This window comes from Salmo trutta, chromosome 6 (assembly GCF_901001165.1).
Source record: "Salmo trutta chromosome 6, fSalTru1.1, whole genome shotgun sequence".
In the NCBI taxonomy this organism is placed as follows: Eukaryota; Metazoa; Chordata; class Actinopteri; order Salmoniformes; family Salmonidae; genus Salmo; species Salmo trutta.
In genome coordinates this window covers 52591148-52604763 of record NC_042962.1, presented here as the reverse complement: position 1 = coordinate 52604763, position 13616 = coordinate 52591148, and the positions used below count along the sequence as shown (strand labels likewise).

The window sequence follows — 13616 nt, the reverse complement described above, 5'->3', positions numbered from 1 at the left end:
CCTCTCCTTCTCTCGTTCCCTTCATTTGCAGATGGCGGTGGAGTGAGGTGGCTGAGGACTAGTATGTGTGTGAGTGCGGGGAAGGACACATCCTCCCCTTGGAGAGAAAGAGAAAACAGAGAAAGAGAGAGAGAGGAAGAAGAAGCAGCTGTTCTTCAGTAACAGGGTAAGACAATTCCACCCGGCTGAACTTGACTCTTACTGTAAATGAACTAGAAACCACCTACAAAACAGTTGTATCTGTTGATAAAAATGATCATTGATAAGATCATTTGCAACATGTGATCTTCCATGCTGTTGTACAGTATTTCAACTGTTTCTTGTTCCATAACCTTTGAACTTTTAACTACAGTGTGTTGAGAACGAGTTCTGCATTCCTAAATGGGATTAACTGATAAGAATCAAATGGTGTCTGACGACCTAAACAATAACAACCGTTATGATCTCGGGAGGTTTTTTCCAGGTAAAAGAGGACGTGCTAGGGTTTTGAAAACTCCAGATTCCGTGTGATTACTCCACTGCCAAAACAGAAGCCTACAGAGAGGCTTCAACCTGTTTCTGTAAAAACCCACCATGCACTCATCCTGCAAGAAGGAGGATTGCCAATACAGTGTTTGTCTTTCCTAAGTTATCCTTCATTGTCATCTAATAAAACTGCCTTTGGTAAACAACACTGCTCTGTATATAAAGCATCATGCTGGTTGTGAACAGGATCAGAGTAATCGCTGATCATTCACTGGACAATCAGATTTCATAATGGCTGTTTGGTTAAAATACCTTTATTAAAGGGAGAGCACAAAACCATTGAGTTCTGGTTCATATTTATTTAGTCCAGTACCCAGAGATACTAGATTATAGGGGGTAGCTCTCTACCTTAGTCCCTCCATTATCAACAGGTAATATTCCATGTGTTCACTGCACTGCTGTGGTGTGTGGAGACTTGCTGAAAGTGTCAGGTCCCCTGGGCTTGTGTTGTTTGGCTCACTGAGGAGTCCCTTGGCTCTCATTGTGCAGTGCTGTTACGTAGGACTTATCAGTCACACTTCCTTTTTAGAGGCTTTTTCCAGGGAGGGACCATGTTGGTACCTGGTTTCTATTTACTTACATGGTAAGTAAGCAGCAGTGGGGGCTGCTGAGGGGAGGACGGCTCATAATAATGTCTGGAACGGAGCAAATGGAATGGTATCAAACACATTAAAACCATGTGTTTGATGTATTTGATACCGTTCCACTGATTCCACTCCAGTCATTACCACGAGCCTGTCCTCCCCAATTAAGTTGCCACCAGCCTCCTGAGGTAAGCAGGTCATAAGATGTTAAAATATTCTATACTTTGAACTTTTTAAATAATTTACATAAATGTATTTCTTTGTTTATTGTTCTTTAGACATTCAGGTGTATTTTCACAGCCATTTACAGTTAATAATTCACTCATTGCCTACAGCTGAAATCTATTTCTATTCAAATGGCCCGATTCATTTACACTCCGGAAGCATTTAATCAGATTGTTTTATTGTATGTGTGGCGCTGTAAAAAGTAGATGGTTTCCTCTTATCTATACAGTAGCTCAGCTGTGGGGTTCCGTTACAGCCTTGGGGGGAACCAAGCTGACGTCACTACAGGCACTCGAGCACCTGAGGTGTCGCAGCCGCAGGTGTGTGTGTGTGAGGTCTAAAAGGTTACACAAGTTCATCATCTCATTAAACAGTAATACACAGGCTTATCCTTGCCAGATCCACAGATAGACAGAGCCATGGATAGCCAGCCATCATATACAGTCTCTTGGCTTGATTTAGAATCTCAATAGACACCATGTTGACAGTAAAAGTTACACCTGAGACATTGACACTTCTAGTTACAATGCAAATTAGAATGTTTTAATTATGGAACGTTTGGTGCCAACAAGGAGGATAGTTAGCTGAACTCTATCGCTCTTAAAGGCTCTTCTACCACAGAGTGCATACATAGTATACAGATGCCATATCTTAATTTGAGCCAGTTAAAACAGCATGAATATAATCCTGCAGCAACAGGAAATGGGAATTGTTATGTGGATTATAATTAATGGACATGTTTTGTAGGGGTTGATACATTTATCATTAGGGCAAATCGAGTCTGACATTTTAAAGTGGAAATTACAATTCCTTCAACAATAGGATGATCAAATTAAGATACGGCATCTGTACTGTGCTGTTTGTATCAGGACTGGCCAGCCAGTTTCAGTAATATCCTGTAGCTGCAGGATAGGATTTCACCAGAGACAGTACCCCTGCTGTTCCCTATTGTTGGGCTTGTTCTCTGCAGATATCCATTCTGCTGGGCACCAGGGTTCAAGGCCTGGTTGCTGTGTGTGGTTCAGTAGTTGGTTGCTCAGTGAGCTGCACCGACCTTTAGTCTTCTACTCTGCAGGGAGATGTTCCAGTTGACAGCTAGATGCAGAGCAGGATTACTGTATTAGACAGGGTTGCTGTATTAGACAGGGTTGATGTATAAGACTAGGATTCTGTATTATAATGGGTTGCTGTATTAGACAGGGTTGCTGTATTAGACAGGGTTGCTGTATAAGACTGGGATTCTGTATTAGAATGGGTTGCTGTATTAGACAGGGTTGCTGTATTAGACAGGGTTGCTGTATTAGACTGGGATTCTGTATTAGACTGGGTTGCTGTATTAGACTGGGTTGCTGTATTAGACTGGGTTTCTGTATTAGACTGGGTTGCTGTATTAGACAGGGTTGCTGTATTAGACAGGGATTCTGTATTAGACTGGGTTGCTGTATTAGACTGGGTTGCTGTATTAGACAGGGTTGCTGTATTGGACAGGGTTTCTGTATTAGACAGGGTTGCTGTATTAGACTGGGTTGCTGTATTAGACTGGGTTGCTGTATTAGACAGGGTTGCTGTATTAGACAGGGTTGCTGTATTAGACTGGGTTGCTGTATTAGACAGTGTTGCTGTATTAGACAGGGTTGCTGTATTAGACAGGATTGCTGTATTAGACAGGGTTGCTGTATTAGACAGGGATTCTGTATTAGACTGGGTTGCTGTATTAGACTGGGTTGCTGTGTTAGACTGGGTTGCTGTATTAGACAGGGTTTCTGTATTAGACTGGGTTGCTGTATTGGACAGGGTTGCTGTATTAGACTGGGATTCTGTATTAGACTGTGTTGCTGTATTAGACTGGGTTTCTGTATTAGACAGGGTTGCTGTATTAGACAGGGTTACTGTATTAGACATGGTTGCTGTATTAGACTGGGTTGCTGTATTGGTCAGGGTTTCTGTATTAGACAGGGTTGCTGTATTAGACTGGGATTCTGTATTAGCCTGGGTTGCTGTATTAGACTGGGTTTCTGTATTAGACTGGGTTGCTGTATTAGACAGGGTTACTGTATTAGACAGGGTTGCTGTATTAGACTGGGTTGCTGTATTAGACAGGGTTGCTGTATTAGACTGGGTTGCTGTATTAGACATGGTTGCTGTATTAGACTGGGTTGCTGTATTGGTCAGGGTTTCTGTATTAGACAGGGTTGCTGTATTAGACTGGGATTCTGTATTAGAATGGGTTGCTGTATTAGACTGGGTTGCTGTATTAGACAGGGTTTCTGTATTAGACAGGGTTGCTGTATTAGACTGGGTTGCTGTATTGGACAGGGTTTCTGTATTAGACAGGGTTGCTGTATTAGACAGGGTTGCTGTATTAGATTGGGTTGCTGTATTAGACAGGGTTGCTGTATTAGACAGTGTTGTTGTATTAGACAGGGTTGCTGTATTAGACAGGGTTGCTGTATTAGACTGGGTTGCTGTATTAGACAGGGATTCTGTATTAGAATGGGTTGCTGTATTAGACTGGGTTGCTGTATTAGACTGGATTGCTGTATTAGACAGGGTTTCTGTATTAGACTGGGTTGCTGTATTAGACAGGGATTCTGTATTAGAATGGGTTGCTGTATTAGACTGGGTTGCTGTATTAGATTGGGTTGCTGTATTAGACAGGGTTGCTGTATTAGACAGGGTTGCTGTATTAGACAGGGATTCTGTATTAGAATGGGTTGCTGTATTAGACTGGGTTGCTGTATTAGACTGGGTTGCTGTATTAGACAGGGTTGCTGTATTAGACTGGGTTGCTGTATTAGACAGGGTTGCTGTATTAGACAGGGTTGCTGTATTAGACTGGGTTGCTGTATTAGACTGGGTTGCTGTATTAGACAGGGTTTCTGTATTAGACTGGGTTGCTGTATTAGACAGGGTTGCTGTATTAGACAGGGTTGCTGTATTAGACTGGGTTGCTGTATTAGACAGGGTTGCTGTATTAGACAGGGTTGCTGTATTAGACTGGGTTGCTGTATTAGACTGGGTTGCTGCATGTGGTTTGGTGGCTGGGTTCAGTGCACTAACCCAGTCTTCTCCCTGAGTTCTTCCTGCTTGTATACGTCTTGGAGAAAGATGGATTGGGGGAGTTTGGGCGTGCTTAGAACTTTGGTGAACCCCTTGTTTTTGTTGTCTTCTTTCAGACATTGTGTGAAAGAGCTGTGTGTGTGCGTGTGCGTGTGCGTGTGCGTGTGCGTGCGTGTGCGTGTGCGTGTGCGTGTGCGTGTGTGTGTGTGTAAGCAAGATGAGTCTGGGAAAGGTTGAACTCAGGTCGTGTTTAATTTGTCTCCTTGTTATTTAATGTCACGTCACGTCATCAGTGGACTGCTAGGCAACTCCTATTCAGGTCCAGGCACAGAGTCAACACAGGAGCTGAAAGCCTCGTCTGGTCCGCTTGTTCACATCAAACGCTCCATAATATCTGCTGAAAGAGAAATACTGTTGAAACTAATTGGAACTGCTGACACAATAATCACTGAACTGGCAAACTTGACTTGAGAAAATGTTACATCAAATGAAAAGCGCTTATTTATTAACTATAAATAGCTAGAACAATGACAATAGCAAAGCTAATATCTAACGCCTGATAAAAAGTAGACCATTTATCAGGTTTGTTAGGTTTCATAAACGTTGCCTTAGTTTAAAGGTGTTATCAGCTCGTTCAAGGAAAAGAGTGTGAAACTATTTATTATCAATGAAGGGTCTTTGTCTCTTGAAAGACAAAGTAATTTACTGGTATGTCGGCTGGATAATCAAATGTGCTATTATTACATATTAAATAAATAAATACATGTTATTCAAATACGACAACTCCAAAATCTGTTGACAGACAATGTATTAAATATATATATATATATATATATTTAATACATTGTCTGTCAACAGATTTTGGAGTTGTCATATTTGAATATTTTTTATATATATTTTTTTTCTTTTAATGGTTTTTAGTGTTTTTGACAGTATAGCAGGAAATGTAGAGGGAGACAGCTAAGACAGAGGGTGGCTGAGACAGGGCTCGAACCCACATCGCCAGGGGCCATAGACAGAGGGTGGCTGAGACAGGGCTCGAACCCACATCGCCAGGGGCCATAGACAGAGGGTGGTTGAGACAGGGCTCCAACCCACATCGCCAGGGGGCCATAGACAGAGGGTGGCTGAGACAGGGCTCCTACCCACATCGCCAGGGGGCCATAGACAGAGGGTGGCTGAGACAGGGCTCTAACCCACATCGCCAGGGGCCATAGATAGAGGGCGGCTGAGACAGGGCTCTAACCCACATCACCAGGGGCCATAGACAGAGGGTGGCTGAGACAGGGCTCCAACCCACATCGCCAGGGGGCCATAGACAGAGGGTGGCTGAGACAGGGCTCCAACACACATCGCCAGGGGGCCATAGACAGAGGGTGGCTGAGACAGGGCTCTAACCCACATCGCCAGGGGGCCATAGACAGAGGGTGGCTGAGACAGGGCTCCAACCCACATCGCCAGGGGGACATAGACAGAGGGTGGCTGAGACAGGGCTCCTACCCACATCGCCAGGGGGACATAGACAGAGGGTGGCTGAGACAGGGCTCCAACCCACATCGCCAGGGGGACATAGACAGAGGGTGGCTGAGACAGGGCTCCAACCCACATCACCAGGGGACATAGACAGAGGGTGGCTGAGACAGGGCTCCAACCCACATCGCCAGGGGCCATAGACAGAGGGTGGCTGAGACAGGACTCCAACCCACATCACCAGGGGGACATAGACAGAGGGTGGCTGAGACAGGGCTCCAACCCACATCGCCAGGGGCCATAGACAGAGGGTGGCTGAGACAGGGCTCTAACCCACATCGCCAGGGGCCATAGACAGAGGGTGGCTGAGACAGGGCTCTAACCCATATCGCCAGGGGCCATAGACAGAGGGTGGCTGAGACAGGGCTCCAACCCACATCGCCAGGGGCCATAGACAGATGGTGGCTGAGACAGGGCTCCAACCCACATCACCAGGGGGACATAGACAGAGGGTGGCTGAGACAGGGCTCCAACCCACATCGCCAGGGGCCATATACAGAGGGTGGCTGAGACAGGGCTCTTACCCACATCGCCAGGGGCCATAGACAGAGGGTGGCTGAGACAGGGCTCCAACCCACATCGCCAGGGGGCCATAGACAGAGGGTGGCTGAGACAGGGCTCCTACCCACATCGCCAGGGGGCCATAGACAGAGGGTGGCTGAGGCAGGGCTCCTACCCACATCGCCAGGGGGACATAGACAGAGGGTGGCTGAGACAGGGCTCCTACCCACATCGCCAGGGGACATAGACAGAGGGTGGCTGAGACAGGGCTCCTACCCACATCGCCAGGGGACATAGACAGAGGGTGGCTGAGACAGGGCTCCAACCCACAGCGCCAGGGGGCATAGAGAGGTATATTTGGAAGTGTGTGTACAGTACCAATACTCAGGCAGTAAGTCTGAGGCCAGTCCTGAAAGCACACTTTGTCCAGGGAGGGAGTGGTGTGATAGAGGTGAGCTGTAACCTGCAGTCTACTGGCTCCTGAATGGCTCACAGGAACCCTCTGGCGTTGCTAAATACGATGTCGTTGAATGGTTTTTGTCTTGCCCTGTCTCTCTTCCTAGGTAAGAGCAGCTAACTCCAGTCTCCTGTCATGGATACTAACGCTGGGGAAGTGGAGGACTCAGGAGAAGAGCTTACAGGTAGAACACCTGTCTTCTTTCTTTTTAAATGATTGACATGCCTAAACCAATGTAAACAGACATACGTAGCTAGAAAATCATTCATTCCCAGTACACCATTCATACACAGTGCATTATGCAATGCAAACAGGAATGAACTTCACAGCAAAAAGTCTCTTGTTTGACTCTGCAAACAAAACCAAATGTAGGACAGTAACTTCGTGGTGGTTTCAGGGAGGAAGAAGTCTCGGTTCAAGATGCTGAAGAGTCGTCTGTTAAGCCGTCTGAAGAGGAAGGAGAATGAAAGACTGATGAAGCAGAGCCAGTCCGCCAGTGATGTCACTGCTGATGCCGTAGCTCCGCGGGAAAACGACTCAGAGGATGACTGTTTGTAAGCATCTGACCTCTTTCACTCACTGGAAATAGTAGCATATCACGTTATCATGTTTAAGTAGCATGTCCACTGGGAAATACTGTATGTATGTAGTAAACATATTTTTGACCTGTGTCACTTACAGGGGCGGTCAAAATACACTGGGGTCCAGAGCTCTGTCACATGACAGCATCTTCCTGGCTGACCAATCACAGAGCTCCTCTGAGCCGACGAGGGTTCTGTCTCAGGAGAACGTACATGGCAGGATACGAGAACTGCAGGTGAATCCGTAGGTGGGAGGGTCCTTATAAGTCTAATCTACTGTTGTGATTGGTCCTGGAGTGTGCTCATCACACATGCACTGTTTCTAATTGGGCAGCTGAAACTGCAGCAGCAGAACATGTGTCTGGGCCCTCCCCCCTTGCTGATCCCTGGAAAGAGAATGGAAGATTCCGGAGCCACCTCTGAGGATGATGGTTTGCCCCAGAGCCCTCCAGAGATCTTGTTCCATGACAGAACAACACAGGGGCCTTCCTACAAGGTGAATGGGGCTGATCACATATACTGCACACACATAGATACAATTGATCTAACTTGTATTTATCCAGGATAGTCTCATTGAGATAACATCTATTTTTAGAGAACAAACCTTGCTGTAGTCAGTAGAGTCTGTTGGTACACTTGCAAACAAAACACAATGTAATCATCACCATTATCATTATCATCATCATTCTTCATTACTCTTCCACCACCTTGTGTGACTTGATTGACACCTCTCCCTCCATTCCATTCCATCCCCAGTTCCCTGACACTCACAGGCACCATAGCTCTCTGAGTTTAGCAGGGACAGGAAGTGAGGAGGAGGAGCAGGTGATGCAACTTCCTGTCTGCATTACACCACATCCCACATTCACATACTGATCATCCTAACAACATTCACCGAAAACATGTTTGTTGGGTCCATTTCAGTTGTTAATGTGCTTTTCTACTTTCTCCTCAGTGCCTCTCCCAGCCCTCCTCCCGTCCTCTCTCCCCGAACCCTGCTTCCCCCTGTGATCTGGAGCCCTCCCCTGCAGTGGACTTCACCAGCCCAGCCCAGTACACTCCTAGCCTGGACAGCTCTGCCGCCCGTCACCGCATGTCTGTCAAACCCAGGAACCAGAGGGCCAGCGCCAAGGGAAGGAAAGGTCCCCTGGTAAGATCTCACTGTATAGTGTAACATCAAAACACCACATAGTGGGTACTGGGCAGCATTTCAATCTCTAATACCTTGATTACAGTGTAAATATAAGACCATGGTTTAACAGGCTGTTAATCTTGTCTGTCATTACTAGAGAGCAAGCAGACTTGGCTCAGAGAGCCTGAGTGACCTGGACCCAGACCAGCCCCTGTCTGAGAGGGAGGAAGAGCAGGATGGAACGGAGGACGAGGACAGAGAGGAAGAGGAGGAGAGGATGCGACCGTTCTCTTCATCTCCAAAAGACTCTGAGGAGAAGCCCTGGCAGTCAGTACCCCCTGGTGGTCAGAAAGAGGTATTACAGAGACAAGAGTCCTCTGAGACAGAGGGACGAGTCACCACCAACCCTCTCTACCTCCAGGCTATGACCTCTCCTCTACCAGAACCCATGACCAAGACCTCCATCCTGAAGACCCAGAGCCTGCCCACTCCCCCTTCAGCAGCAGTGGAGGAGCCACAGAAGCCCCCGGAACCTATCCGGGTCAAACGCCCAAGAACTCTCATCCAGGATAATTCAGACCAGGGAAGTCGGCCTGGGTCTACATCTGAAAAGACGCTCTCCAGGCCTTTCAGCCCTGTCTATGGATCAGATAATGTCACTTCCACTACAAATCAACTGCCCTCAAAAGAGAAGCCAGAAGAGAATATGACCCCTGCCACCTCTAACAAGGGAGACAGGTTGAGCAGAAACACACAGGGTGTGAGCCTAGCAGACACCAGCAGCTCTACACACCACTCTGCTCTACCTACCCCTGCCCCTCGCGTTATAAGACAAACACAGAGACCTGCTTCTGAGAGAGAGTCTGTCAGAGAGACTACAGCAGTCCCACTGTCGGGCGTTAATGAAGAAACCTCCAAATTGGACCTGGTGCAGAGGACGACAGGGCCACCTACAGGCCATGAAGACACACTGCCGAGAGCAAACCGTTTCTCCACCTCCTCCTCGAGACAGCGTTCCAAGAGCGCCACTGGCAGTGCCCACACAGGGACGAGAAACGAGGAGATGAATGCAGAAGGAAAAGGAGGGGAGGGTTTGGTGGCCAAGAACCCTCATCAGGAGTCTGTCAGAAGGCAAGAGGTAAAACCAGAGCAGGCCACATTTAAAGACCTGAAGGAAAACCAACCACAACCCTCGCCTCAGGAAAGAAAAGTACAAACAGAGGTAGAAGTAGTGGAGGAGACAGGACTGAAGGGAGGAGAGAAAAGGGATGGGCAGAGCGAGGGAAATGAGGAGAAGGAGCAGGAGCAGGAGCAGGAGCAGGAGCAGGAGAGGAGTGCTTTCGGAGTGAAGCTGCGCACCACTTCTCAGTCTCTGAAGTATCGCTTGGAAAGGGACCAAGAATTCAGGGTTAAGTGTCGTATTGTCTCAACAACTGCAGTACCAGTCAAAGGCGAAATTGGCACAAGTTCAAAGGTCAGGGGTGACTTGGCAAATAAGGCTTCGAGGAAGGGCCCGTCGCAAGTGTCGGACTGCCCCCCCTCATTCACCCCTGACAGAAACAGACTCAACGAGAACCAAGGTACGTATGTCCTCTAGAACGTCGTCGATAGTTCAGCGGAGAAGTTGAGCCTCGCGTTCAACGCTCTGAGTTGTTGCGGAAATTGACCCACTATGCTGTTTACTTTCTGAATCTACGTCATGTCGCTGAGTCTACATTGAATAACTATTAACTTGGACTATGCACTAACTAACTTTGCACTAACAAGGTGTTCCAGCTCACACGGTTGGAGCGATGTCAGTCTACTGAGGGACTTGTTTCAATAGCATGTACTCACCTGTAGGCACTGTCTTGGTTCTACCCTTAGATGATGATGATACTGACCTGGTAGTAGATGCCTTTTTAGACCCAGGTAACATATATCTACTGAACCATTGAACACTTCTCTAATAATCATACAATAGTAGTTGCAGTATAATGAGCACTTCTGAATCAGAGTGGGCTATTTCACCACCAATCAAAACTGGATCCAGATCTGTATAATAAAATGTGCCCTCTGTAATTATTGGGACAGTGAAGCGTTTTTTCTTCCTTTGGCTCTATACTCCAAAAGTTTGGATTTGAAATGATACAATGACTATGAGGTTAAAGTGCAGACTCAGGCTAGAGGTTTCAGCTTTAATTTCAGGGTATTTTCATCCATTACGGGTGAACCGTTTAGAAATTACTGCACTTTTTGTACATAGTCTTCCCATTTTAGGTGAGCAAAAGTATTGGGACAAATTCACGTATGTTTATTAAAGTAGTAAAATGTTTAGTATTGGGTCCCATATTCCTAGCACGAAATGACTACATAAATCTTGTGACTCTACAAATTTGCTGGATGCATACATTTGCTGTTTATTTTGGTTGTGTTTCAGATTATTTTGTGCCCAATAGAAATGAATGGTAAATAATGTATTGTGTCATTCTTGAGTCACTTTTATTGTAAATAAGAATATAATATGTTTCTAAACACTTGTACATTAAAGTGGATGCTACCATGATTACTGATTATCCTGAATGAATCATGAATAACTAAGAAAGTTACAGATGCACAAATATCATACCCCCAAGACATGCTAACCTCTCACCATTACATGTTTTGGGGGTATGATATTTGTGCATCTGTAACTTTCTCACTCATCATTATTGACGATTCATTCAGCATTATCCATAGTCATGGTAGCATCCATATTCACGTAGAAGTTTTAGAAACATATTCTATTCTTATTTTCAATAAAAGTGACTCCAAAATGACAATACATTTTTTACCATTCATTTCTATTGGGCACAAAATAATCTGAAACACAACCAAAACAAACAGAAAATGTACAAATGTGTAGTCACATGCTTGATGTAGTCATTGCGTGCTATGAATATGGGACCAAATACTTCACTTTTTACTACTTTAATACACATAAGTGAATTTGTCCCAATACTTTTGCTCCTCGAAAATGTGGGGACTATGTATAAAAAGTGCTGTAATTTCTAAACGGTTCACCCGATATGGATGAAAATACCCTGAAATTAAAGCTCACAGTCTGTACTTTAACCTCATAGTCATTGTTTGATTTCAAATCCAAACTTTTGGAGTATAGAGCCAAAAGAACAAAACATGCTTCACTATGCAAATAATTACAGGGGCACCTCAATCATAATATTGCCAATATCGACCAAACCAAATGAACCACAAAATAAATTAGGATGATCTGATTAAATAATGGATTCACAACTCCAGTCCTCAAACACCACAGTATCTTTTAAATACACTTTAACTAAAGTTTGATTTGATTTCAGTAATGTCACCCATTGTTCCTCAGACAAAGGTCCATCCTCCAGACCTGCTCTGGGGCTCCCAAGAGGGGCTGAGACCCCTGGGTCTATTGGGTCAGCTGGATCGGAGCCTGTCTGGATGTCCATGGCCCGGGAAAAGACCAGGAGTCTCCAACAGCATCTCAGTCCAGAGACAGAGCCTGGGACAGGGGGGACAGGGGGGACAACAACGCCCCAGTACACCCCATCACCACGGCCAGCTCCAACCCCAGCCCCACAGCCTAGATTACAACCAACAGCTCAGCCATCAACACAACCTCCATCACAATCTCAGCCAAGCACAAAAACCTCCTCGCAAAAACAGCCTCGCAAAAACAGGCTCGCAAAAACAGCCTCGCAAAAACAAACATCACCCCCAGTGGTACAACCACCATCTCCACCAATACCAAGCGGTAGACCAATCCTACGGGGAATGCAACTGACAGCTAAACTCAAAACACTGCCTTCAGATCAGCCTAACACACAAACAGCATCACAACCGACACCACAAGGAACAGCTCAACAGCTGACACAACCGTCCTCCCAACCTCACATGCCAACCAGACCAACTCTACGAGGAGCGTCTGAGAGATCCTCCACGTCTCTGAAGAGAGCTGAGAAGATGCCTGTGGAGAAATGGACAGAAAGAGGGCTCCCGACTGGGACTATGGTAAATATTTGACTGTGACCCCACTAGGGTGAGACGTTTTTCCTGATCAGTTCACGTGGTGAGGAAAAACAACTGACTCAATCAGAGTAAGTCTTCATGTAATGTGGCCACTTCAGTTAGTAATATGTCATCTCTGTATTTTATCTTAGGAGGAATCTAGCAATGGTCAAACTGAGATTCACATCGCAAAGCCTGACATACCTTCTTCATCGTCATCATCATTGTCACACCGGGGTCAGCCAACCTGGATGGAACTTGCCAAGAGGAAATCTCTGGCCTGGAGTGACAAGACTATGGACTAAGAGAAATGCACGTGGGTGTGTGTGTGTGTGTGTGTGTGTGTGTGTGTGTGTGTGTGTGTGTGTGTGTGTGTGTGTGTGTGTGTGTGTGTGTGTGTGTGTGTGTGTGTGTGTGTGAGAGAGAGAGAGGTAAAGGGGTTCCTAAAGAGAGTAAGAAGAAGACTGAAATAAAATAATGATTTGTTGCTGACTGTATTATTTGAACCTACTGGATTCAGAGTATCAGTTTAAAACCTCTTTCCCATTACTGTGCCGTACTCTTCTAACCATGAAATTAAAAAAACTACTTATATTTCACATTGGCCAGACTGATGCTAAACTTCTGCATATAACATCACTAAACCAAGAGGTCTGGACTTTTATGGCACAAGGGGGCATACTCTTGTCCTGTAACATGTTGGTTGCTGGTTCAAACTCCGCTTCAGTTTTTTCACTGTTTTTGACATATCACTCCCTGCTAGATCCCTTCTAACTACTGTCTCAAAGTGTTGTCTGGAATAAATATACTGTCAATTGTATTCTGTCTAGATTGAATTGTGTGGGCTCAATCAATCATCAATAAGCTATTATCAACCACAATGGGGCTGCCTCATCAATAGGGCCACCGTGGAAATGGTCAATAACTTCAAATTCCTTGGCGTACACATCTCAGAGAATCTGAAATGGCCTAACCACACGAACACCATAATGAAGAAGGCA

At 45.7% G+C, this 13616-nt stretch overlaps 1 protein-coding gene across 3 annotated transcripts; it reads left to right on the top strand.

Annotated features, from left to right (window-relative positions):
* LOC115196250 (uncharacterized protein KIAA1211-like) lies at positions 1-13433 on the top strand. Of its 3 annotated transcripts, XM_029756891.1 has the most exons (11): positions 1-166; positions 6989-7066; positions 7280-7436; positions 7564-7699; positions 7798-7959; positions 8220-8288; positions 8419-8613; positions 8753-10175; positions 10462-10506; positions 11957-12618; positions 12768-13433. In XM_029756891.1, the coding sequence occupies exons 2-11, from the start codon at positions 7018-7020 to the stop codon at positions 12918-12920; spliced, it is 3051 nt and encodes a 1016-aa protein (XP_029612751.1). In that variant the 5' UTR covers positions 1-166; positions 6989-7017; the 3' UTR covers positions 12921-13433. The 3 variants fall into 3 exon arrangements, with proteins under 3 accessions (XP_029612751.1, XP_029612753.1, XP_029612752.1); XM_029756893.1 differs by lacking the exon at positions 8220-8288; XM_029756892.1 differs by lacking the exon at positions 10462-10506.
* The last annotated feature ends 183 nt before the right edge of the window (positions 13434-13616 follow it).

Excerpts from the sequence above, each read along its gene's own strand:
- LOC115196250 (XM_029756891.1), top strand. The coding sequence starts at position 7,018 with ATGGATACTAACGCTGGGGAAGTGGAGGACTCAGGAGAAGAGCTTACA. Across the intron at positions 10,507-11,956 it reads AGATGCCTTTTTAGACCCAG|ACAAAGGTCCATCCTCCAGA; the intron begins GTAACATATATC and ends ATTGTTCCTCAG. Across the intron at positions 12,619-12,767 it reads GGCTCCCGACTGGGACTATG|GAGGAATCTAGCAATGGTCA; the intron begins GTAAATATTTGA and ends ATTTTATCTTAG.